At 41.4% G+C, this 27081-nt stretch overlaps 1 protein-coding gene across 1 annotated transcript in view; it reads left to right on the top strand.

The window, feature by feature from the left end:
* The first annotated feature begins 1612 nt into the window (after positions 1-1612).
* Positions 1613-27081, top strand: part of LOC131677785 (uncharacterized) — a 40452-nt gene continuing 14983 nt past the window's right edge. Inside the window, exons 1-2 of the mRNA XM_058957822.1 lie at positions 1613-2420; positions 2536-2811. Coding sequence (XP_058813805.1) covers positions 2241-2420; positions 2536-2811 — 456 coding nt within the window. The 5' untranslated portion in view covers positions 1613-2240. The remainder of the gene's footprint in view (positions 2421-2535; positions 2812-27081) is intronic.

Genomic DNA, 27081 nt, shown 5'->3' with positions numbered 1-27081 from the left:
AAAAGTCTATTTTACATTGAAATTTACTTAAAAACGTTAAAATTTATTGTTTTTGTATTGTAGCATAACACTAGAAAAACTCTAGAAAGAGAACTGCGGAGACTCCATTTTGAATCGATTGGATTCGCGTTTAGCTGTCAAAAAAGGGATCCAATCGAACATTGCCTATCCTTATAACATTGGACGTGTTGCCATACAATGCCGGGACATACGTTGCCAAAAATGCTGTTTTTCTCTCCGCAGTTCTCTTACTAGAGTTTTTCTACATAACACTAAAACTTACTGTAAATTATTGTAAAATTACTGTACTGTCACAGTGAAAATCATGGATGTTACGAACTAGAGGATACTGGTCGCCATTATGGCACGTAAAAAGCTAGATAGAAGTTGTTACATTCAAATTTTGGAAATTTGGGTTTTATTTTCGCAAATTTAACACAAAAATAAATTGATGCACGTTCTATAAGACAAAAGTATGTCATATTTCGATGACTTTGAGGAGGCTGTCAAGTGACAGATTTTGCCAGGTATTTTTTGTTGGTCTGCCAGATTTACTTATTTAGCGGCAACTCTGTGGCCAGGGTGGCCAGACCTACCGTTTTATCAGTAGTCCTACCGCTTTTGGTCTTCCCTACCGATTCACAGACGACCAAGGCAAAACTACCGATATTTTATTATCCCTACCGAAAACTCCCGATTTTTATTGATTTTGGACATATCCTACTCAACATTCATTTTTTGGGTTGGATTTGGTCTGAGATCTGTGTTGTCAGTATTTTACAATTCTATGTCAATACTACACGGAAACGAAAAACTACCTAAAATTGAGTTCCTTTGACTCAATCTCGTGGTATGGTGGGGGAACTTAAAGTTAGGTAAACCGTGTTGAAGGTAGTTTCCATTTAACCACGGCAAAAATTACAACTCATTGATAGGTTTTTTATACTCAAATTTAAGTTGAATTTACCTAATTTTGAGTTCAACCCAAACAACTCAAAAGTACCTTCCTCCACGGAAAACCTCGACTGAGTCGAATCTCTCTTTTTGTTTTTGACAACACTAATAAGTGCGAAAGCGAAGCACAACTCAAAAGTAAGTTAAAACAACTTTTCTGCAGGTTGTTTTATTTAACCGTGTACGTTTTTGGGACAACAACCCGGCCTACCGATAACTACCGATAAACTTTTAGTGACCCTACCGATATTAAGGAATTCTATCTGGCCACTCTGTCGTGGCTGACTGCACTCGTGTGACAGATATTTTCATTCATTTTGTTTTGCTCGCTTCTCATATGCTCTCAATAATCTCTCACCCATCATTGACGGCTCTCGGCAGAAACCGGCACAAAATATAATGCAAAACTTTATTCATTGCTGAAAACACGTTTAATATTGGAATAACGATGTATTTTTATCAAAATGAGATGCGGAAAATGTTGGTTTATATAGGTATATTTGCAAAAAATTCAAGCAGTCCAATTGGGAAAATAAAAAGATCTATGTAAATAAACACTGGAACCGCACGATATCTGACATCTGTTTGTTTATATAAAATTCATGAGAGAGAGCCGCGAGCGACAGAATCTGAATCTGATGACAGGTTGGAAAGGGACGCGGATTCGATTCACGGCAGACAAGCCATTTTCTCTCTCAAGTCTCGCGGTTGTATGGCGTACAAACAAAAATTTACGATAGCTGATGAAAAATGTTCAAAACTGCGGTAAAAAAGTGATCAAAGTCGTGTAAATCTTGTTTGTATTATAGGGTATAGTTTGCAAACTGTTGTTTAATAGGAATTAACCGGAAGTAATTTGGATCGGTCGAGAAAAAGTAATTCAAAGTGTGCCTGAAGTTTCTTAGTGTGGTTCAGGATATTGAACGCCAGCCTGCTCTGTTCTTCGACTTGGCGTATCGCATACACATGCTCAGCAGGTACGAAGCGACGGTCGACGACGACTGCTGCTGCAGTTCTACTTCATTGTCCTGCCCAGTGTCGTGGTGAATGGACTGTTATTTAGTGCCTGTACAGAACGGTACAGCGCACAAAAGCAAACGCAAAGTTCTTCGGAAAAAGGATCCATTGGGCGTTACAGATCCTACGTGTTTGTGGTAGTTTTTGCTTTCGAGTATTTTAGCTGATGGTGTTTCCGTGTGTGTTTCCACTTCGGTTTCTGTTCACGTACCGTCGTAGATAGGCACTGTGTATAGTGCTGCAAAATTTTGAACGATCAAGACTGCAAAATGGATACTGCCCAAACCAGTGAAGAAAGTGTTGCAGTGCACGGCCAGTTGGAAGAAAAAATCTGCCGATTATGTTGTTCGGAAGACCAACGGGTGTTGGAGTTGATCTTCCCGGAAGGTTCGTCAAGTGAAACAAACAAATTATTGCTCAAAAAGATCTTCGAATGCACCACAGTACAGGTAGGGCAAGACGCCATCGAAAATATCGATCCAATTTCAAGCGGATGTACGAGTAGAAAAAAGCAAACCCAATACCTCACTCTTCCCTCTCTTATCTTTTACCGCACACACGCAGATCACCAACGAGGGGGACGATCAGAACGCCCTGATTTGTCGGGGTTGTGTTGACAAAATTGACGACTTCTTTGCATATCGAGAGCAATGCAAGGAGAATGATGACCGCATTCGACAGCGAACACATAATTCATCACAAATTCGCATTAAACAGGAGAAAGACCTTCATCTGGACATCAGCATCAACGAATCAAATCTGGCCTGTGAGGATGAATTTCTACTGGAAGAATCTTCACAACCTAGGCCTGCTTCCTACTCGACGACGACAGCGAACGAGGTAAGTTACGGCGCAGGTCCATTTTTCATGCACTGTGATACCCACCAACAGCAGAAAAAGCGATGGATGCGAGCGAGAAACAAGCTGCTGTTCTGTCGTATGCTCTGCCGAACTCGGTCTTACAAGTGGACCGAGACCGTGCGATGACGAGATGAGTGTTGGTTTCCAAAGAATGTTCAAATACCTACTTGGCTTCCATAGAACAAGCAAAGTGAAGATGAAACATTTTTCTTCCTTTGCGTGATTTTCGTTCGTTCGTTCGCATGTGTTGTTCTCCATAGTATCGCAGAAAACACGAATAGCGTTGATTAGGCGAAGACTCTATGGAGAGCTTTGTTGTTGGGAAAAAATGAAGAACTTTTGCTGTGTGGATTGGTTGTCTACGACCCGATGATTTGACGTTCGGTTCGCTGTATCTGGTTACGTCAACGAAATTATTACATAGAACACCATGTTGGATAACCACGAAATTGTATATAGCGATAGGTTACGAACTTCAGGAGTTTGCTATCTACTCGTTTTATCTCTACGATAAGCAATTTTTAGGAGCAAAAGAAACCAAAATATTATTCAGATTCATTCCTTCTATTGTTATTGAAGTTAGGACGGTGAATGATAGGGCTAAGTAATGAGTCAAACTACTCGTTCAGACGAATCATTATTTGTTAATTGATCGAAAAAAATTATGCCGTAAGGAAATGAGTATTAAAATAATAGAGCAGAGGTGCCATATTGAGCTATTTGAATGAGTTCTCGTGGATAGCACCTATAAAACATCGATAATGTCAAAATGCAAATTAGTACAAGCTTCATTACCAGGTGCGCGTTTTTGGATATGACCATAAAGCACTGTATACGCTGACAAGTGCAAAGGGGTCGGGGTCAATTGGCATAAATTAATTTGGCATAAGGTCATTTAGCATAACGGACATTTAGCATAATGGTCATTTGGCATAGTTTTGAGAATTGATCACATCATTTGGCATAACGGACATTTGGTATAATGGACATTTGGCATATAGGACATTTGGCATAATTTTGAGAAGTGATCACACTGGAGGTCATTTGCCGTTTTTCCAACTACAGGGAAACACATTCTTCAAGACTGTGCGAGAAGTTAGGTAATTCGGCATAATTTTGAGCCGTGCCGCTGCTGAAGATCTTTCCGTACATATATTTTCATGTTAAAGAAAACAGGAATTTAGCATAACGCTCGTTCATACCGGCTTGAACCTTCGTTCGAACCGGTCACAAATCTTGATAGCTCCTGGTTTACCTATAGTTTTTCAACAGCAACAGTCTTTCTCAAGGCTACCTATATTTTCGCTCAATCAGTCTTTCTCAAGACTACCTATATTTTTTCGACAATTAGTCTTTCTCAAGACTACCTACTTTTTCTACTCAATCAGTCTTTTTCAAGACCAAAACATTTTTCAAGAACAATTTAGCTTAAAGAAATATTTAATTTTTCCAACATGCCGTGTTCCAAAAATTAAAGCTAAACGAAAAAGGGTATCTTCTCCACCCGAAAATTCAATTGACTGCAGCAACTCATTCGATGTTATAAATTGTAAATTCTCGTTCTAGACAACAAAAACAACAAATAAAAAATGTACCTGCTTCTTCAGGCACACTTCAACAAAAAACACCTCCAAACGTGTTAATCCGATTCAAAATAGATTAACAACTTCTTCTACCTCCGTCACACCATCCTACAATGGTGTGTCATCTTATGCTTCAGTGGAAGATAACAAGGCCAAAATAACGGCTACCGTTACCACGCCTATAAACTTGTTTGCACCAAACGCTTCCTTTAGTCCAATGGATCTAGGTAGCGTAACGGAAGAAAAATTAAAATACTTCCAAGACTCTATGTTACCTATGATGTTTGCTATGATAAATTCTACCTCCATGTTTGAAGCTTTTCAAGCGGGGTGGGAATTTGCTAACAAAATTGTAATGAAAATAAAGTTTAACAATGAATTTAAATAATCATTTAAATTTATTAAATTGGAATGCTCGTTCATTTGAAAACGTTCGAAGACGAATTTTTCAACTTCTTGAGGATGACCGAAACTTTTTTAAAACCAAATATTAAATTGAAGAGTAACTCTAATTTTGTTATTCATCGATTTGATCGAATTGTTGGATTCGGCGGAGAAATCGCAATAGCGGTTAATCGCAGGATCAAACATTCCGTTACGCCGTCTCTTGACACCAACGTGATTGAGAGTTTGGGTATCGAAGTTGCAACTGATCTTGGTATCATTTTTGTTGCTGCAGCCTATTTGACTTTTCAGTGCACTGGCGAGCAAATTAATTTCTTGAAGGGAGACTTACAAAAACTTACAAGAAATCGGTCGAAATTTTTCATAATCGGTGATTTTAACGCCAAACACCGAGCCTGGAATAATGCTCAAAGCAATTCCAACGGTAAACTACTTTTTAATGATTGCTATGCTTGTTATTATTCAATTTTGTTCCCGAATAGTTCTACGTACTATTCGTTTGTAAGGAATCCATCAACAATTGACTTGGTTTTGACAGATCAAAGTCACCTTTGTAGTGAATTGATTACACATACTGACTTTGATTCTGATCATCTTCCAGTAACTTTTTCACTTTCTCAAGAAGCTGTTTTCAATCCCATTAGCTCAGTGTTCAATTATCACAAAGCAAATTGGGAAAGGTACAAAACTTATATTGAGAATAATTTTAATCATGACCTTGATTTTCAAAATAAAGCTGACATTGATACGGCATTACAAAATTTAAGTAATTCTATAGTTGATGCTAGAAATTTATCAGTGCCAACAACACAGAAAAACCTGTTTTAATCCACCTAGAGGTGCAATTGTGACTTTCTCATTTTTCCAAACTATGATTTAATAGCTGGTTCGTACAATATAACATTATGGAAATGTCTTTCATTCTTATTACACTTGGTAAGTATATTTAAGAGCACCTTTTTGCATTCATCGCGGTATCGGTTTGAATCGGAGTTTTCTATGTGATCGCACTCCACAACCCGTAACTCCGGAGCCGGAAGTCGGATGGAGATGGATTTTAATATCAGTTTCCGGGGACGCAACACCTTTCATTTGAGACTAAGTTGATCAAATCGGTCTAGCCATTTTCGAGAAACCAATATAACCGTTATTCTGAATTTGGATGCTTCCGGATCCGTCGATGGTGACCAGTGTGGCCAAAGAGACTTTGAATGACTGTTGGTCACCTAGATCTACAAATTCAACAGTTGTGTTTACATTTTGGAAAAAAAATTCACCTTTTTACATTCATCGCAGAATTCGTTAAAATCGGGATTTGCTGCGTGATCGTACGTATCACCCTGTAATTCAGGAACCAGAACTCGGATCCACACAAAATTCAACAGCAGCTGATGGACCTTTCATTTAAAATCAAGTTTGTTCAGAAAATTCCGAGAAACCGATGTGGACAAATCAACAAATTTTGTTTTGTAACTATACTCTTCAACTCGTAATCCGGAACAAGATGTCGGTTGAAAATGAAATTCAATAGCAACCTACGGGAATATTATACCTTTCATTTGAATCTTAGTTTGTAAAAATCGGTTCAGCCATCTCCGAGAAACCGATGTGGACATTTTGTTAACAAATCCGCAAATACACACACATACATACATACATACGTATATACATACAAACATACATACACACATACATACACACAGATATTTTGCGATCTCGGCGAACTGAGTCGAATGTTATATGATACTCGGCCATCCGGGCCTCGGTTAGAAAGTCGGTTTTTGGAGCAATTGCATAACCTTTCTATATGAGAAAGGCAAAAGAATAATATTTAATTTGCTTAATCAGCATGAGTTCAATGTTATCTTCATGTGATTATATTTTGAAATGTTGGTGGAATGGGTTTGAAAGTGGAAGGGAATGGGGAGTTAGTAGAGTGGGAGTGGAGGATGCGTCAGAAATCCTTCATCTTATTTCGGAATACGGGGTGGATGAAGGAAATGCGGGCGTGAGGGTGGTCCAAGGGGAGGGGAGTGATGAAGGAAGGAGGTGTAAGGGCAAGGCGGGGGGGGGGGTGAGGGGCGGCGACGCAATACTCAACTGCATATTTTGCCTTCCATTTGAGACTTGGTTTGAGAAAATCGGTTCAGTCATCACCGAAGAACCGATGTGACTTTAATTTAATATGCCCGGAATTCCGGACTTCCGGAATCGTCGATAGTGGACAATATATTCAAAGAATGTTTGATTGGCAATCAGTGATCTGATCTGCGATTAGAAGTAATTTGGTGACCATATCAATAGTTTTTAGCCTCTGAGGTATTACGATTGTACCGATTTATATGGAAAATTTCAGTGTATCCTTACTAACACCCCTGTAACTCCGGAAGCAAGAGTCAGAACCGAATGAAATTCAGCAGCAGTCCGAGGTATTACTGTATCTTTCATTTGAAATCAAGTTTGTAAAAATCGGCAGAGAATTCGTTGGGGAATGGGTGTAATATTAGCTTAGGAACGTCATGAACCGTCATAGGTGGCCAATGTGGTCAAAGCTGCTTTAATTGATCATAGATTTAATTAGAGTAATGTTACATCAATTTTATTTTTTTTTTTTACATCATTTGAACATCATGGTGGTACCAGTTTATATGGGAATTTGCTGTGTGACCGCACTCTTCAACCTGTAACTCCGGAACCGGAAGTAGAATCAACTAAAAAATCGATAACAGCTTATGGGAGCGTTATACCTTTCAGATGAAACTACGTTTGCGAAAATCGGTTCAGCCATCTCTGAGAAAATTGTGAGTTTAAATGACACACACATACACACACAGACATTTGCCGATCTCGACGAACTGATTCGAATGGTGTATGACACTCCTCGGTTAAAAAGTCGATTTTTACAGGGATTGCATAGCCTTTCTTTATATGAGAAAGGCAAAAATTTAATACTCCTATTATTGATAACGATCTTCAACTTCTGATTCGCTTGAAGAATGTTCGAAGACGTCAATATCAACGTTCGCCTGATCCTGCTATTAAATGTATCTATCAGGATCTACGAAAAGAAAGTAAGCATATATTCACACTCTTACGAAATGAAAATTTCACGAAAGAGGTTGAACAAATCAAGCCAAATTCTAAACCTTTCTGGAAACTTTCTAAGGTTCTTAAGAAACCTTAGAAACCAATTTCAGCTTTGAAGGAAGGTGACCACATACTTCTTACAAACGAAGAAAAAGCTCAAAAACTTGCTCAGCAGTTTGAAAGCGTCCATAATTTTAATCTCAACGTTGTGGGTCCTATTGAAACCGAAGTCTTACAAAAATATGAAAACGTTTCAAAACAAGTATTGTCTCTAGACTATATTGTTGAAACAAACTATGATGAGATCAAATCCATCATGAAAAAGTTAAAAAATATGAAAGCTCCAGGTTATGATGGAATTTTCAACATTCTTCTTAAAAACCTTCCCGAAATCACCATGAGATACTTGGTCAAAATATTCAACAAATGTTTTGAATTAGAATTCTTCCCTGAAAGATGGAAAAATACCAAAGTTATTCCTATTTTGAAGCCAGATAAAAACCCAGCAGAAGCATCTAGCTATCGACCAATTAGTTTACTCTCTTCTATTAGTAAATTATTTGAAAAAATCATCCTAACTAGAATGATGTCACATATCAATGAGAATTCTATTTTTCTTCCTATGGAGTTTGGATTTCGTATTGGACATTCAACTACTCAGCAACTTGTGAGAGTAACTAACATGATAAAGGCAAATATCTCAGAGGGCTATTCCACTGTAGTTGCTCTTCTAGACATCGAATAGCTTTCGACAGAGTTTGGCACAAAGGATTAATTGCCAAAATGTGGGATTTCAATTTTCCAATTTACATAATAAAGATAATTAAAAATTATCTTTCTAACCGCACCCTACAGGTTTCTTATCAGAATTGTAAATCTAATAAGCTACCTGTTAAAGCAGGCTTCCTTCAAGGATCAAGCGTCGCACCAATCCTATACAATATTTTTACCTCTGATCTTCCAAATCTACCTACAGGCTGTAAAAAGTTACTTTAATGGTTTGAATTTAACGTGGTCAGATCAAGTTAAATACTTGGGTTTGATTTACGATAAAAAACTCACATTTAAGGATCGCATTGAAGGAATCCAAACAAAATGCAACAAATATATAAAATGTTTATACCCTCTTATAAATAGGAATTCTAGGCTCCGCCTAAAGAACAAACTATTAATTTATAAACAAATATTTAGACCGGCAATGCTATATGCAGTGCTAATCTGGGCAAGTTGTTGTGCTACTAGGAAGAAAACGCTTCAAAGGATTCAGATTAAAATTCTGAAAATGATTTTGAAGCGTCATCCCTGGTTTAACAAACATAGAAACATTAGAAATTTATTTAATTTATTTAAAAAAATATATAAATCACTTTCGAACGAATCCCGCATTCGTCGTTAACAAGAAAAAGGGTATATGGTAGTTTGCCATTTCGTCGCTGTTGTGCTATCTTATGACAAGCGCCATTTTGCACATTTCGAGAAAAACGATTTTTAAAGTTTGAGATTGAATATCTCGAAACTTATAAATGGTATAAAAAATTCAAGGAAGGCAATTGATGCTTCTGTCTATTCTGTGTTAAACACTCAAATTTTACAAAGATCAGTTGACTATGTTGCGAGCTTTTAATATAAATGTAAACAAAAGTCGCACTCACACGTGTCATAGATGTGTATTGATGACAAAATTTGTATAGCGTGTCATAATCGTGTATGGAAAATTTTCCATAGAAAAAAATCATCAACTATTACTTTTATTCATATCTTTGGCTTCATTTGGTCTATAAACAATCAGTGAGATGCATTTTGAAGAAAATAAGTCAGGGAATCTAGCAAAAATAGTTATTTTTGGTTACAGTGTTGCCAAATATGCTATATTTCCAGTTTAAAACTTAAATTGCATTTTTTTCACGATTCGCACATTTTTGTTTTGAAAATGATTATGCCATTGTGTTTCTGAGATAGTTTTACATATAAAAACATCTTATTCATCAAGATAATTTGAGCCAATTCCACTACACAGTCATTTGAAGCAAAAAATTAAAAATTTCTCAGCACATTTCTCGCTATATCTCAGTAACCATGCAGAAAGTCGAAATTCTGTAAACGCCACTTTGTAGAGATTGTTTAGACAAGTAATGTGGCATATCTAACTCAGTTTACCCCAAAATGGCGTTTGTCATAAGATAGCACAACAGCGACGATTTGGCATAAAAGTCGTGAAGTACAAGTATTTAGTGCCACATTATTTTAAAACAACTTTGCGAAAACCATCTTAAAATTATCCCAATAACGTATTAAAACTGTGAGACAATTTTCAGAAAATTTGAGAAACATTGGTTTGCGCCTTTAAGGGTCAATAAAACCTATATTTGAATAAACCGGGCAGCCAAAAGCATCACAAGTTTGCGAGCAAGAGTTATTTGGCATAACGATTCATAGAACTGCCTATGTCATCGCTGTTGTGCTATCTTATGACAAACGCCATTTTGGGGTAAACTGAGTTAGATATGCCACATGACTTGTTTGAAAATTCTCTACAAAGTGGTGTTTTCAGAATTTTGAAATTCTACTGGGTTACTTAGATATAGCGAAAAACCTGATGAGAAATTGTGAGTTTTTTGCTTCAAATCACTGTATTTAGGGATTTGCTCAAGTGATATTGAAGTTTTAGATGTTTTTATGCGTGAAAAAGTCTGAGGAACGCAATGGCATAAACATTTTCAAAAGGAAATTACACGAGTTGTGAGAAAAACACAGTTTTAGTTTTAAACTGGAAACAAAGCATATTTGGCAACACTGCAATCAAAAATAACATTTTTTTTCTAGATTCCCTGACTCATTTCCTTCAAAATGCATTTCATCGGTTGTTTATAGACCATATGAACGCAAAGATATGAATAAAAGTTAAAAATTGATGATTTTTTCTATGGAAAATTTTCCATGCACGATTATGACATGTCATACAAATTTTGTCATCAATACACGCCTATGACACGTGTGAGTGCGACTTTTGTTTACATTCATAGTAAAAACTCGCAACATAGTCAACTGATCTTCATAATATTTGAGAGATTAATGCAGAATAGATAGAAGCATCAATTGTATTCTTTGGAATGTTTATACCATTTATAAGTTTCAAGATATTCAATCTCAAACTTTAAAAATCGTTTTTCTCGAAATGTGCTAAATGGCGCTTGTCATAAGATAGCACAACAGCGACGATGTTTGAAAGAAGGAATCAATTCCTATGTTCGAGTAAACCGGGTATGCGAATGGATAACTGGCCTGTTAACAAGGAGCCGCCCACGTATATGGCACCCCTATCCCGTTTACATTGAACTGACATAAGTCAACATCTCAGCGGACACATAAATCATGGGCCCCACTGACAGTTCAGATTGTTCTGCTCGTTTTGCTAGAAGCTCGATTTACACTAGTCATACACCGTACGGTATGACTCGATCTTTAGTTGTTTGTTGAAAGGTGAAAACATTGGACCGCAAAATGAATCAACGTGTTCTGGTTTAACATGTCGGTGAATAACAAAAACTTTTCACCATGATACAAACAAATTAAACGAATTGGATCATCACAAAGTTGTGTCGAATGAAATCGATTATGTTTGTTGTGGATCGACCTTAACGCGACGTTTTAGATCTTGACTTTGAAATCATGGCGGCGTAGCAGATACCTGGAGCCGCCGCTTTCGGCGGCTCATCTTCAACAGCTTTACTCCGCATCAGTTTCTTGACTTAGCTAATGCGCAAAATTTTGGTCTCACCACATAACCTTACCTACATAATAATGTTCCATTCTTTTGAATTCTCGAAAGTGGGGCCACCGCTTCCTATGGCTGTTGCAAAATGGATCTCAAAAACACATCTGTACTGAATACTGCAATTTATCCTACATGTATGTTTATGTTAGGAAAACAAATGTAAAAATACTGCACTTTTCAAGGGAAACAAAATGGCCAACATTATGAATAACATTTTTGATTTGCATCAAGATGTTTCCCAAAAGCACCCATATTGCTTTGAAATGTCTGGGAATTGATTACAATTGGGGAATGAACTTCTGCGCAATTGTTGAAGTTGGGTCAATGGCGTCTTCTGAGGAATTTGTGGACATTACAAGCCCTTTCATGCGGTGTTATTGTTTAAATGATTAATCTCCCCAAAAGTGAGATATATTTACCTACTTACTTGTTTGTGGATGATCCCTTTAAAGCCAATTCACTAACTTTTTAAATTTAGCGTGATATATTTGAAGCGTGATATATTCAAAACAAAACAAAAAATGACATTCAAACATTAACCCTTCTATTTCTATAAACAAAAAGTAATAAAAAGTTAAAGTTAGTCAAAAAGAATGAATCATAGTAGGGTAATGAGCCTATTTTCGCCATTTGAAGCCGTTGGTTAGAGCAGCGTCTGCCATCTTTGTTCAACGCGTTGGGTCAAACGACATGGCATAAGCGGATAATTTTTCCCCATACAGCTTCACTTTACCGTTTCATGAAGTTGTTGAACCTCCCAAAGCTAAACTTAAAGGAATCTGGCACGTTGAGGTTTTGGACAAATATCATGACCAATCAGTGTATTCGAAGAGACTACCATTCAGTTCCCGTTGTTTCAACACTCATAGAAATAGTTCCATCTCCAATTGTTGATGATGTCCTTTCAAAAGAAAAGGTAATCAATTCAAGAGAAAATACATATCTCGGCATACCTACCACATCGTGCGTATTTTGGTTTTCTCATTATTTTGTTAGATTCTTCTGCTGGTAACTAACAATTAACCGAATAAAAAAAGGCGATTTGTTTACCCGATACACCAGACGGTCCCTCAAGGACACGGCGAATAGGAATTTAAAACTAAATTGGAATCGGCCGAAAGATACACCCCTAGACATTGCAACAACATTTTTGGTAAAACATGATTTGAAGATAATTCACGTTTAAAGTTTCGCGCCACGCCCTCCGTTCATGCAAAGGGATAAGATGAACAGCGCTACAACTTTGCTTCTACTGCTTAGACCTCTATAAAAATTTTAGATACTTTCTTAAGAATCTATACTTTAAGATAAAAAATAAAAAATCTTGACTTTTTGACCGACCTCATCATATATAAACCCTTAACGGAATAGTCCGAAACCCAATAACAGGCTCATAACCCTACATGTAAATAAGCAAATCAATCGTAAAAAAATCCTAAAAGTGCCAGGACACAACATGTGGCTTAATTGGATCAAATCGTAGTGTGCCTTGTCTGTTTTTCAAATCGAGACAAAACCGTGATATAATCGAGGGTGATGTAAACTGCCGCTAAAAGCATAACTGTCCCATGTGCTATGGGATTCCCTATACACATAGGACAACTATGCGTAGAGCGGCAGTAAACGAGTATTGATATAAACGCAAACATTACTGTATATTTCTGATAAGTTCGTGTTGGTTAGGTGTTCGGATGAGTGGCTAAAACACAATTTTTGTAGCAGCTCGGTTTAATTCAGCTCAACTGCAAATTCAAATATCGTATTAGTTGGTTTGAGTAAAGATTTCAGTAATCATAGTTAAAAATTATAGTTTTTTGGTCCACCCGCACTACCGATCCTCAACGTAGCAAACTGTACTGATGGTACTGTCTAGCTGGATTTGTTGTTCTACAAAAGGAAATAAAGTTTCCGAAATCTAGATTTAAGTTAATTTAATATTTCACGTGCTAATAGCGTCCTTTTCCTTCTATTCATTTTCTACTTCTACTTCTTCAAACTACCTGTCTTCTCTCTAATCTTTCACACTAGCAAGGTTTCTTCTCACGCTGGGTTCGCCAGCACCGTCGTCGGAGTCCAGTGTTTCCAACAGTTCCCCCTCCCGTAAACCTTGTCCAGAACCAGCTTTCTGGTCAGATTTACCCGAAGACTCCATCTCAATGAGCGCCAATTTCGCCACTGGTCGCCGATACTCTCCGTGTGCTGTGCGTACCGTAGCCTGCCTTATTCGCCCATCCTTGCCGGGGAAAACCTTTACCACTACACCACGTACCCATCCGTTTCGGCCATTATCATCAACTATGAAGACTAGCCTTCCAGGTTCCAAAGGCTTGCTCTCTTCCAACCATTTGGTTCGTAGGTTCAGCGAAGGTAGGTACTCTTTTATCCATCGCTTCCATAGGTCATCCGACACGTACTGCGAACGCTTGTAAGTGCTACGAAGGGCATCTGCTAGGTCAGTTGGTACGATGGCTAGATTTTGTAAACCGGATGATCTGCCTCGGATGAAATGGTTCGGCGTGAGGGCTTCAGAATGGGGCGATTCTTCTGGCATATACACCAGCGGTCTGGAGTTGATGATCTCTTCGGTTTCTGCGATCACGGTAAGCAAAATCTCATCATTCATCCGATGATCCGCGTTCAGCGCTTGCATAGTTGATTTTGCGGAGCGTACCATGCGTTCCCATATGCCCCCCATATGCGGGGCGGAGGGTGGATTGAAACTCCAGCGGGTGCGGGCGTTCGTGAACACGTTTGCACATGTAGTGTCAATACGGCTGATCTGCTCTTTTAGTTCCTTATTTGCTGCCTTGAAATTAGTGCCATTATCCGAGAAGATATTGATCGGTGGTCCTCTTCGCAGTACAAACCGTCGAATAGCCATGATGCATGAATCACTATTTAGACGGTGTGCCACCTCCAGGTGGATTGCACGCGTGATAAGGCACGTGAAAAGCGCCACCCAGCGTTTCTCCACTCGTCTTCCAACCGTGACGTCTATCGGTCCGAAGTAGTCTAAGCCAACGTAGCTGAAAGGTTTACAATACGGTGTAAGTCGCTCGACCGGTAGCGGGGCCATTTTGGGTGTTATGGGTTTGCACTTTCGGATCTTGCACTCCTGACATCGCTTCATTACTCCAGACACGGATGCTCGAATTGTTGAAATGTGGAACCGTTGGCGAAGTTCATTTACGACCGTCTCCCTGTAGCAGTGGCCATAGCGCTGATGATAATGTTCAATTACACGTTCCGTAATCGGATGTTTTCTCGGCAAAATGATTGGGAACCGCGTATCATATGGCACATACTCTGCTGCTTCTATTCGCCCACTGACGCGCAATACGCTAAATTCGTCCAGAAATGGCTCGAGGTGATACAAAGCGCTTGACTTCTCTATGGGCAACCATTTTTCTTTGGGAAGCTCTCTATTTCGCTGCAAGGTAGCTATTTCGTCCGCATAGTACTCACTTTGCGCCTGTTTCCATAATATGTGTTCAGCTTTCTCGTATTCGGTCTGTTTCAATGGGACGTGTACTGAATCATGATGCTTCACAACAGATCGCAGCATATTCGCCGGTACGTCTATCACCTCAATTGGCATCCGCTGCACCTTACGTCGGCAGTTTGATATAAATCGAATAACACAGCAGGCTGTGCGCAACAGCACATTCCATCGAGAGATACGTGAAACGTCGATCAATGGTTCAGAAATAACAGCGGTATGATACAAATGCGACGTCCTGAGTTCTTCCGTCGTATCCGGCGGTGGTAGAGGTTGAGCAGGCCACAAATCCTCAGGACCGCAAATAAGGTAAGGTCCGCAAAACCAGGGTCCCATCGATTCTAGACAAGGCCCATTTCCCCACTTAGTGAGTAGGTCAGCAATGTTCAGCTTCGTTGGAATCCAGCGCCACTCGTCAAGCTTCGTTTCTTGCAGGATCTCTCCTATGCGAAATGCCACGAAGGGTTTGTACTTGCGTTGCTCGGAGCGGATCCACGATAAAACTGTCCTGGAATCCGACCAAATTACACGCTTTGTGACTTTCAGCTCGTGATTCGCACAGACCCTGTTCAGCATACGTGCCCCCAACACCGCCGCGTTGAGCTCCATGCGGGGTATCGATATCTGCTTCAGAGATGCCACTTTCGTTTTGGCCATTACCAGCGCACACTTCACCCCGTCTTCCGTCACCAGCCGAAAGTATGCGACGCAACCATATGCCTGCTCGCTAGCATCCACGAATACGTGTAGTTGCAGTGAACCGTAAGCTTCAGGTGGTGCACCCTGTAGATAGCAACGAGGAATGGATACTTGCTCAATTTGGGGCAATAACAATCTCCACTGCGTCCATTTTTTGTAGCTTCCGTCGTCGATTTTGTCGTCCCAGTCGTAACCAAGTCGCCAAAGGTCCTGGATGATGATTTTCCCATGGATTGTAAATAGCGCCAGTAATCCCAATGGGTCGAACAAGCTCATAATGCAGCTGAGAGCGATTCGTTTTGTCGGACGCTCATGAGTAGTGAGATAGGGCATTAAATCGTCGCGAATTGTTATCGAGAACCTAAAAACGTCCTCTTTTGGATACCACACTATACCCAATACTCGTTCGGCTCCAGCACTGGTGCTTTGGTGTAGCGCAATTTTCTCGCCGTGCTTAGTTTCTCCCATTTCCCGCATGAATTTCTCGGAATTGGAAACCCAATTGCGAATTACGAAGCCTGCCTTGGAGTGCACTTGCCGCACCTGCTTTGCTCGCTCAATAGCTTCTTCCTCGGTCGAAACACTATCTAAATAGTCGTCCACGTAGTGATTACAGACTATCGCTTTGGCGGCTGCAGGAAATAGGTCAGCATGTTGACTCGCATTGAGATTTTTTACATACTGCGCCGATGCTGGCGAGCATGCAGACCCGAACGTAGCCACGTCCATCAGGAACACGTCTGGGGGCGCCGCTGGGTCGGTCCGATACAAAAAGCGTTGTGAGTGCTTATCTTCCTTTCTAATCCGCAACTAATGGTACATCTCGCAGATGTCGCCGACGAACGCCACTGGTAACTGACGGAACAGCTGAACTACTGCTGGTAATGACGTTAGCAGATCCGGACCCGCGAGTAACTGTGAGTTGAGCGACACTCCATTTACTTGGGCGGCTGCATCCCACACAAGACGTACCTTATTTTGCTTTTTGGGATTTAAAACCACATTCAGTGGCAAGTACCAGATTCTAGTGGGATCAGCCTCTCTTAGCTCGGCTTGGGTAGCTACATGTGCGTACTGCTTCTCCTGATAACTTTCGATCTGTTGTTTTACTGCTTCCTCCAAGACTGGATTCTTTTTCAGGCGACGCTCGAGACTGCATAGGCGCTTGAATGCCATCTGATAGTTATCGGGAAGGTGACAGTCATCGCTCCTCCACAGAAGGCCTGTTTCGAAACGGTCTCCGATGCGGACAGTCGTGTTCTGCAGGATCAGTTTCGCTCGTCGATCTGCTTCTGACTCGAGCATCGGTTCGGCAACAGCTCCACAGTCCTCACTCGCAAAATATTCCCGCATTTGGCCGTGCAGTTGTTGATTTGTTAAGCCACCGTGGGCGGCGAGAAAACCTCGTGCAGGAGTGACTCGTTTTGGTCCATATATCGTCCAGCCTAAGTATGAGCGCACCGCAATCGGTTCATCCACTCCCCCTATCCGCGATTCTAAAGGTGCAAACAAGTAAATATTGTTGAGCCCAATCAGCAGGCGTGGTTCTTCCCCGACTTGTTCTTCTGCGCAAAGTCCACGAAGATGCTGATACTGGTCTATCACCTCCTTGAAGTTAACCGTCTGTTGTGGTAAATAAAGTTTTTTTACTGTGTGTGCATCAGCTAGATGGAGCAAACGCCCTTCAGTGCCTCCTTGAATCTTCAATGACAAGCACTGCGAAGCTGGTTCTTGACGAACGATGTTGCCCGTCCATTTTAGGGTTAATGGTTGTGGTTTACCGACTGCACCGAGCTCACGCACCAAGCTGTCTTCGATCAATGTCATGTCTGAACCGTCGTCCAGATATGCACAGGTAGTTACCGATTTCGACCCGATGTGTATCGTTACCGGAACTATTCTGAAGATGACTGTAAGTTTAGAGGCGAGATGCGCATGGTGCTGGCCCGCGCTGCTGTTAGCTGGCATCGCAGAGCTCGGTAGGTTGGTATTGCTATATACTTCACGATGAGCCAACGGATGGTGATGATGACGGCAACTACCTACGTTGCAAGTAATTTTAAACTTACACCAGCCTTCGTGCTCGTTTAGGCATCGTTCACACAGCCTCCAATTTTGTATAGCCGCGAGCCGTTGTTGCGGTTTCATACGACGAAACTCATCGCAATTTCGAATGCGGTGGCCATCTTTCTCACATATGCGACATATGGGGAAGGGCTTCGATGCACTAGGCGATGTTCCTTTCTGATCTAGAAAATGAGTATGAACAAATGCTCGCTCTCTTGCCCGTGGCTTTTCCGTTCGGCTGTAGCTTGGTAACCTGGACTCAACGACAAGGGTAACCTCACTTGCTTCTTTGACAATGATTGAAATGAACTCGGCGAATGTACGGAGTGTCACTTTCTCAGAGAATCGTTTATACTGTACCCATTCTCGTTTCGTAGGCGCCGGGAGTTTGTCTACCATTTTCTGGATCAAGGAAGGATTGACTAGATGATCCTTAGAATCTGCAGCCTCCAAATGATCGCACAATTCCTGTACGGCCATTCCGAACGGAATAAACGTGTCGAGCTTGTCGGCTCTTGGCGGATCTGTTCGTCTGACCTTCTGCTGCAGCGAATAAATGAGTTGCTCCGGACGACCATAAAGCATTCGAAGTGTAGCTATTACCTGAGGCACCCCAGCTGGCAGCAGCAATCTACTGCGAACTGATTCTAAAGCTGGTCCTTTAAGGCATTCCTGCAGCCTGATAAGGTTCTCTACCTCGGTGAAACCACAAGCTTCTGTTGAATTGACGAAGCTGCTGTAGAATAGTGGCCACTCCTCTGATTTGCCACTAAATACTGGGAGTTTTTTGGACAGCACTTGGCGTGCCAATCGTTGAGCTCTTGTTGGCCCCCGTTCGAATCGAGACCCTGTCTCCGTTCGCTTCTCTCGTAGCGAAGCGTCGTCGTCCTCGTGTGAAGAGACAGTGCTCTCTACTTCTCCCTCAGAATTGGACTCAGGTGGGTCAGTATTTAGAGTCAGTGGTTTTATCTGTGGGGGGCGCTCTCCATCAGTCATAAATGACGGCCGAACTTTTGATACTGCTCCGAGCTTCGATTCTATTTCCATGTCAGGAAGTGTTTTCTCTAGCCTATAATCGCTAGCTGCATGGTATTCATGAGCATCTAACGATAGAGAAGAACTGCGACGCTCGAATTCTTTCCGTAGCTCGTTCTGTCGCCTTCGATACTCCTCCTGTTCTGTCAGCCGCTTCTCAAGCATCGCACGTTCCTGAACCAACTTCAATTCGTTCAGTTCCTTCTCCTGTTGCAGTTGCCTCTCCGCCAAAATCCTCTCACATTCGATCTGCCTTTTGCGGATTGCCTTGGCGATTGCCAACTCTTCCTCTTCCTGGGCCATTTTTTGCTCCAACCGAAGTAATGCGAGTTGCATGCGGGACTCAACCGTCGCGGACTCATTTGCGGACGGTTTTCCGTCATCTACGACAGCCATTTTGCTTGTTGGGAAACTTCCTCTCTTTCCCTGCGGTATGGTGGACATATGGCCCTCGACGGAGGTCGATTGATCGGTGGCATCCGGCGGTTGGAAGGAAGCGTTCTTGAGAGGCATATTAGGATCGGGTTTCCCTGCCTTCTTCGCCATTTGGTCCTTCTTAGCCGCACATTTTTCACATTGGAAAGGCCTTTCCTCTACTCCGGGGGACTCACCCACACATTCAAAGTGGAACCAAGCCTGGCAGTCATTGCAACTGACCATTTCCTCGGTGTCCGAACCATCGCACTTGTTGCATTCACCTTCCGGCATCCTGGTTGAGGTTATAATTTTTGAGTTTGTTGGTTAGGTGTTCGGATGAGTGGCTAAAACACAATTTTTGTAGCAGCTCGGTTTAATTCAGCTCAACTGCAAATTCAAATATCGTATTAGTTGGTTTGAGTAAAGATTTCAGTAATCATAGTTAAAAATTATAGTTTTTTGGTCCACCCGCACTACCGATCCTCAACGTAGCAAACTGTACTGATGGTACTGTCTAGCTGGATTTGTTGTTCTACAAAAGGAAATAAAGTTTCCGAAATCTAGATTTAAGTTAATTTAATATTTCACGTGCTAATAGCGTCCTTTTCCTTCTATTCATTTTCTACTTCTACTTCTTCAAACTACCTGTCTTCTCTCTAATCTTTCACACTAGCAAGGTTTCTTCTCACGCTGGGTTCGCCAGCACCGTCGTCGGAGTCCAGTGTTTCCAACAGTTCGGTATGTTCCGTAAAAAGGTTTGAATTATCAAAATAAACAACTTTCCATATTACAACAATGGCTGATCTCGTGTATTTTCAAAGTAATTTGGCTATTTTATTTTTTTCCATTTTCAAAGTAATTTGGCAATAGTGCTTCTGGAACAGTCACCTAAAATAGCAAGGTTTTTTATTTGCTGCAGCGATTATACGTGAGATCTTTCAACAATTTTTTTTCGTGAGAGAAATAGGCTAACGTCTTTGGAAAAGTTGTGTAGATGGCTTTTACGAATATTTTTGCTGAATATTCGAAGTCTCTTCTTTAAATGCTTATGAAGTTAATGCTCGTTATATTTGGATGATCCCCAAAAATACATTTTTTAATATCTTCAATTTTCATTCCTACAAGTTTCATCCCTCTCCTAGGTTGAGGGGTTTGACGGTATTGAAAACATCATCAAGCATATTGCGTGCATCAGTGCTAATGCACCTCTGACAGACAATTGCTTTAAGATGGTTATTGCATAACACCTCCATAGTGGCGCATCGAGGAGACCAAGGGGGCGCATGGACCTTTTTATGTTTATTCATACTCTGCGCCAGCCCTAGCTAACGTTCAACCATCAGGCTGTGCGCACTGGCGTGGCCGACTGGCGGGTCACCATGAATGGCTTTTTTTCTGTGGGCTGTGTTTACAAACAATGTTCAGCACCTTAATGGCAGTGTTTGTGGACACGACTTGCAATGGGGGTCATTGCATTTCGATTTATTGGTCGGCTTCGTCATCGTACACAGGCCGATTTATAGAGGTGTAGAGGTAGGAGCCTATTAGTTTGTTGTGTTGTGATAATAGTAGTTTGATTGCATGTTACATATGTTCGTTTCTTCTACCTCATTAGTCCGTTTTTGTTGTACTTCTAGTAGTTTGCTTTTCCACTACTCATGTGTACCTTCTTTTTTTTCTTTTCTTTTATTCGGCATGTTATTTTTCCTTTTATTACTATATCTCAAAGTAAATTCGTACTAACACTCACTAAGGTATGATCCGTCCGTCCGGGAGGTGGTGCAGTAGAAGCAGGCAGGAACACCAGATGCAGGAACCGACTATTCAGAAACACTTCAACTTTAAGCGGACCGAGAAAAGTGAACTCTTTTATATTTAAAGAAAACACTGCTAATCTCTCTGAATCACGTACTGTAAAGAGAAACTGACATCTCAAATGCAGTTGCTTTTATTCTCGTTTCTGCAGGGTACGCTAAAATAGCGTAACATTATTTAGCATATAATTTTGTGCGTACTAAATTATACATGTTATTCAGGTACATGACAACTAATATAAGAAATTGCTTATTCTTTCGTTTACACTCACAATCTCTCACTCCAAAAGTACAAACGTGGCCTTCGCAATAACAAACCTGGTCACAAACGCGAAAATACAATTGCAATCATCCATGCGAAAATACAATTGCAATCATCCATTACGCCCGCAATCTCGCTAACATTAAAACACCTCGGTAATAAAGTGAACGTCTCAGTACCCATAAATTTACAAACGCGGTCTCCACAAATTTACAAACGCGGTCACGTCCCGATTCACGATCCTAACATCCTAGACTTACGCCTCCAGTTGGCCCAATAAAAAATGACGCTCATATTCACTAGACAATACGTTCCATGATGACATGACCGGGAACTCTAGTGATATAAGGAAACTGACTCTCTTGGAGGATCTCTACCATACACTAAAAATTAAGAATACACGCGAGTATGCGAATGGCCAGTCGATTATAAAATCGAATTTATACACGCGAAGTTATTTACACGCTTATAAACGTTCGCGCCCTTCGCGATCACACTATTACACAATTAGTGAACACCAATACCTGCCCAGACAGATATGCACCCCTGAACTCGAACGCTAAAACTCACATCTCCCTCGTACACACCACCATAGGACTCACAATTAGATTCATACGTATAATGACCCAAACCCTTAAGTTTAAGTGCTTACCCTTCTGTAACTCCGGCCGACGAAAGTAGGCCAGCTGGAAACTGTCCAAGGCGGAATCCCGGCTGACGGAAGTGGATGAGCTGGAAACTGTCCAAGGCAGGGACGGAGAGAGGAGGAGATACGGTGGTTAAAAAAACTTCTGCTGCAAGATGTTTCGGATATTCGCACTAATTAAAAAAAACACTTGTTTGTTCGTCGGTGGTCTAGATGAGAATAACCAGCTTCTCATCTAGACATTTATTCGACAGCCCAGCTAGTTAGCCGACTATGTGTATTAGTGTTTAATCGATTAATTTGACATGTGTAAAAGGTTAAGTCGAGTGTATATTTATACACTGTGATAAATTTAGCTATTCGAAAGAATTGCTATAAAATATTATAGCTCTTCCCTTTTACAAAAGCAATAGCAAAATTCAAAAGGAATAAATTGATTATTTCAGAAATTCCAATATAATTTAAGTAAACAATTCAGAATTCAAATATAAAATACAAGTGATACTCGATAGTTAAACATTACCAGAAAATAAAATCCGTATCTTGTTTGGCCTTTGCCCCTCGAACTCTCTTCGAACGCCTTGGACCGACCTTCGCCGACTCATCTAAGGCATGTTTACGTTTTGTTCCTTTTCCGTATTGTAGGTCAGCTTCCGGATATCCTTTGAATGGTTCTTCGTCGTCGCTGTTGCAGGTATTCCCGCCTGGTATCCGGAGTGGTACAATCACATTGGGTCGCACGAACTTATCCTTGCTGTCCTGACGCAGTTGCGTCCGATGTGCCATGATTGTTGCGTTTCCAATTGCAACCTGTGTCTCGATCTTCGTCACTGCCCGAGTCCTCCGTTTGCATCCGGCTGAAGATTTCGTATAATCCGCTAAAACTGCTTGGCCATGGCTGCTGAGTTCCATCCACGAATTTCACCGAGTCACGCTGCATGTTCCTTAATTTAAAATTTTTTCGTTTAATGTGCCCTTTGACACCACAAAAATTGCATACATAATTTGAATAATCCGGACGTTGACGGCTCTGGTTCCTACGCCATTCGTCGGATTCACCACGGTTTTCCGAAAAATATGGAAACTTGTTCCTATACACGTGACCCATTGTATCCTTAACATTTAATTTGCCGGTTTGGTTTGAAGAAAAGATTCTCTTTGCTGTCTCGTATGTACGACGCAATTTAGTTGAATGAGAGTGAGCATTCATGGAAGCAATTTGTCCAGAGTCGCCATCGACATGTACACTCGCTATTTCATTCATTGTGTTAGTTCCAAATTTCTTCGCGTTATTATCCGCCATTTCCCAGGTGGTCAAGAACTTTTCAGCCGCTTCAAGAGTAATATTTCCTTCATTTATTAAATGTTTTCTTAAAGCGGGATCGCGAACCCCAGAAATTATTCTATCTATAACAGCCAAATCCTTAAAATTTCCGAATGAACAAAATTCTGCTTGAAGTTTCAAAGCTAGAACAAAATCCTCAATTGATTCATTCGGTAATTGAATTCGGTTGTTAAATTTCAACCGTTTGATTAAATCCGACTTGGTTTTGTAATTTGGTTATAATTTCCACATAAGTTGCGGTAGTCAATTTTCCATTTGGAAAGAGCATTTTTAGTTCAGTGTAAACGGTAGGTCCAGACAAAGCGATAAAATGGGCTTTTTTGGAATCCTCTGGTACTTTATTAACAATGAAAAAATAATCCAGCCTTTCGGCCCAATCCGTAAAGGAACAACCCATACGGTAGGGTTCGATAATTATATTCAATTGAGCCATGGTAAATACACTAAACCAAAATTATAAAAACTCGCAAAAAAAAAATTAGGCGGCTTACCTTGCCAGCAAATCAAATCCCGTCAAACAACCAGCGCCAGCCAGAAAGTTGCAAAATCCGTGTCGTCTCTTCAGCCAACTTAGCTGCTTAAACATTTTTCCGTAACTCACACCTAATTCAAAAGAAAAACGAGCACTCTTATTATTTGTATTAAACAAAGCATATATTGTTATAAAAAAAACGACGCCACCAAATAAAATGGCGTTCTTTTGTTAAAAAGTATCACTTTTCATTAAAAATTAATTTTGGTCTGATTTTTTTGTCACCACCATAGCATAATAGCTGAAAGCCTCACTGTGTCACGCACTTTTACCGTTGCCCACGTGGGACAAAATTGCGAAATTACTGCTGTCTGAAGTTCCACGATTTAACAAAAAAAAAACTTCCTTTGCACGCACTAACCTCTTTTTCTCGTCGCCAACTATAAGGACCCAAACCCTTAAGTTTAAGTTTTTTAATTTCGATATAGAGGTTTTAACCTTAAGGTCATTCGCCTCTTCGGGTTAGAAAAATCTCTCATGAAAAATTTCTAACCCTATGTGCGGGGTCGGGACTCGAACCCAGGTGCGCTGTGTACAAGGCAATCGATTTACCAATACGCTACGCCCACCCCCTAAGTTTAAGTTCTTACACTTTTGTAACTCCGGCCGACGAAAGTAGGCCAGCTGGAAACTGTCCAAGGCGGAATCCCGGTTGACGGAAGTGGATGAGCTGGAAACTGTCCAAGGCGGGGACGGAGAGAGGAGGAGATACGCTGGCTACACAACTTCTGCTTCAAGATGTTTCGGATATTCGCACTAATTAAAAACACTTGTTTGTTCGTCGGTAGTCTAGATGATAATAACCAGCTTCTCATCTACACTCGACATTTATTCGACAGCCCAGCTAGTTAGGCGACTATGTGTATTAGTGCTTAATCGATTAATTTAACATGTGTAAAAGGTTAAGTCGAGTGTACATTTATACACTGTAATAAATTCAGCTATTCGAAAAAATTGCTATAAAATATTATAATCGTATACACGACAATACGTACAAAGTCACACACAATAATTCATTTGGCAACTTTTTAAATATTTTTGTTCGATCATGGATGTCTGTTCTCTGTGACTATATCATCAAAATGAAGGTCTTGGATTATCATTAAACATCCCGGAAGATATAATTGCTTTACTACTGTGCAACCATTTAACTGTTTTTGCTTTTCTCATATAGAAAAGTTATGCAATTGCTCCAGAAACCGACTTTCTAACCGAGACCCGGAGGGTCGAGTCTCATATACCATTCGACTCAGTTTTTCGACATCGCAAAATGTCTGTGTGTATGTATGTGAGTATGTATGTTTTTATAGTAAGGTTTAAAAAGCTTCAAAAGCCCGGCCTGTAGTGTATTGGCACTGTGTGGGACTCACGATTCACGTTCGTGCCTAACCACTAAAAACAATGCTTACTTTTTGCGCCCTTTTTACCCACGGACCTACGTCACCTCTTTCTTCTACTGTATCTCAGAGCCTCTTCTGGTTCATGGAGTGGCTCGACCTATGACTCTCGACTCTTCTCTTGCTTCAATTACGTCGCCGTCCCAGTGGGCCGTTTAGATGCTGATTTCTTGAGCCATTTAGCTCCTGTTCCCTGCAGTGGACCTAGCCTACTCAACGGGCCAGCCAGTACGTGCTGAGGTCCATCCAGCGATTTCGGATGGAGCGTAGTTTCCGGTTCACTGGCGCCCCAACGACCCACTTCTAGCTATTCGACGCGGTCTACTCGGTCTAATCCCCGGCGGTGGATCTAGCCTACTAACGGGCCACCCGGTAGGTGTCGAGGTCGGTCCGGCGATTCCGGTGAAGCATGACGTCCGGCTCGCTGGCACCCCGATGACCCGGATCCGGTGCGACATCGCGTTCTACCCAACTGGTCCCCGGCGGTGGACCTGGTCTACACTGTCGGAGAGTTTCCCGGCGGCGGAATTTCTCCCAAAACTCGATTTGTGGTTTCAGCCAATTTTACTTTGTTGGTCTCTACACCACTTCCTCTGCAGTTCGGAGAGTATACGCGTAACCACTCTGTTGACAGCGTCCCAGATATGCTCGTCGCGGCACATCTCTTCCACGATGTTATCTACTGTTATATCAGTCATCCCGGCAATTACTCATACCGCCTCCGACGATATCGTTCTGTACGCACTCGCGACATCAGCCATTAAGCGAAACGTGCTTGTCAACTTCGTCCGGTTCCGCTTTGAGTTCAGCGCAGTAGCCCGGCCCGGTACGCCATACCCACCTGGAGACGTCTCGTACTGCCTCTAGCTCCTCCGTGATTCGGCATAATCCTTGCCAATGCGTTAGTTGTGCTCGCAGCCTTCTCACATACATAGTCGACATAGCTGTTGTAATTTAACCGATCGTCAACCATCACACCCAGATGCTTCAGCGCACGTATCGATGGGATGGATTGTCCCCTGATGCTGATCTCGACACGCTGGATTTTTTACAGTTGCTGACCTCAAGGGTCTCGCCGGTTATCGCAAAGCCGACGATCTCAACTCCCCTGGGCAGTTCCAGTGTTAACACTCCGTTGTATATTATATTCCAAAGCGTTGGGCCGAGTATGGAGCCCTGAGGTACTTCCGCCGTGACCCTAATCGACCTCTTGCTCATGTGTGTTTCGTAGACCAGTACTTGGTTCAGGAAGTAACTTTTCAGAACCTTGCACAGATAGTCCGGAACCTGCATTCTGTGCAGCGCTGCGGTGATCGCTCCCCAGCTAGCACTGTTGAATGCGTTCTTCACGTCGATCGTAGTCACGACACAGTATCCCTTTCCGGAACCCGAACTGCCTCTGCGATAGTCCTTTCTCACTTTCAGCGTAGGTCGTCAGCCTGTTGAGGACGACCCTTTCCAGGAGCTTGCCGAAAGTGTCCAACAGGCATATAGGCCGATACGATGCTGGATCTCCTGGTGGTTTCCGTGGCTTTGGCAGCAAAACCAACTTCTGGATCTTCCATCTATCCGGGAAGTAGCCATCGTCCAGGCATTTCTGTAGGACTATCCTGAACATGTCCGGAAACGCCAGGATCGCAGTCTTCACTGCCACGTTGGGGATATCATCCGGTCCGGGAGCTTTCT

This window comes from Topomyia yanbarensis, chromosome 1 (genome assembly GCF_030247195.1).
Source record: "Topomyia yanbarensis strain Yona2022 chromosome 1, ASM3024719v1, whole genome shotgun sequence".
NCBI lineage: Eukaryota > Metazoa > Arthropoda > Insecta > Diptera > Culicidae > Topomyia > Topomyia yanbarensis.
The sequence above is the reverse complement of the archived record's forward strand: the minus strand, read 5'-3'. Positions and strand labels throughout refer to the sequence as shown.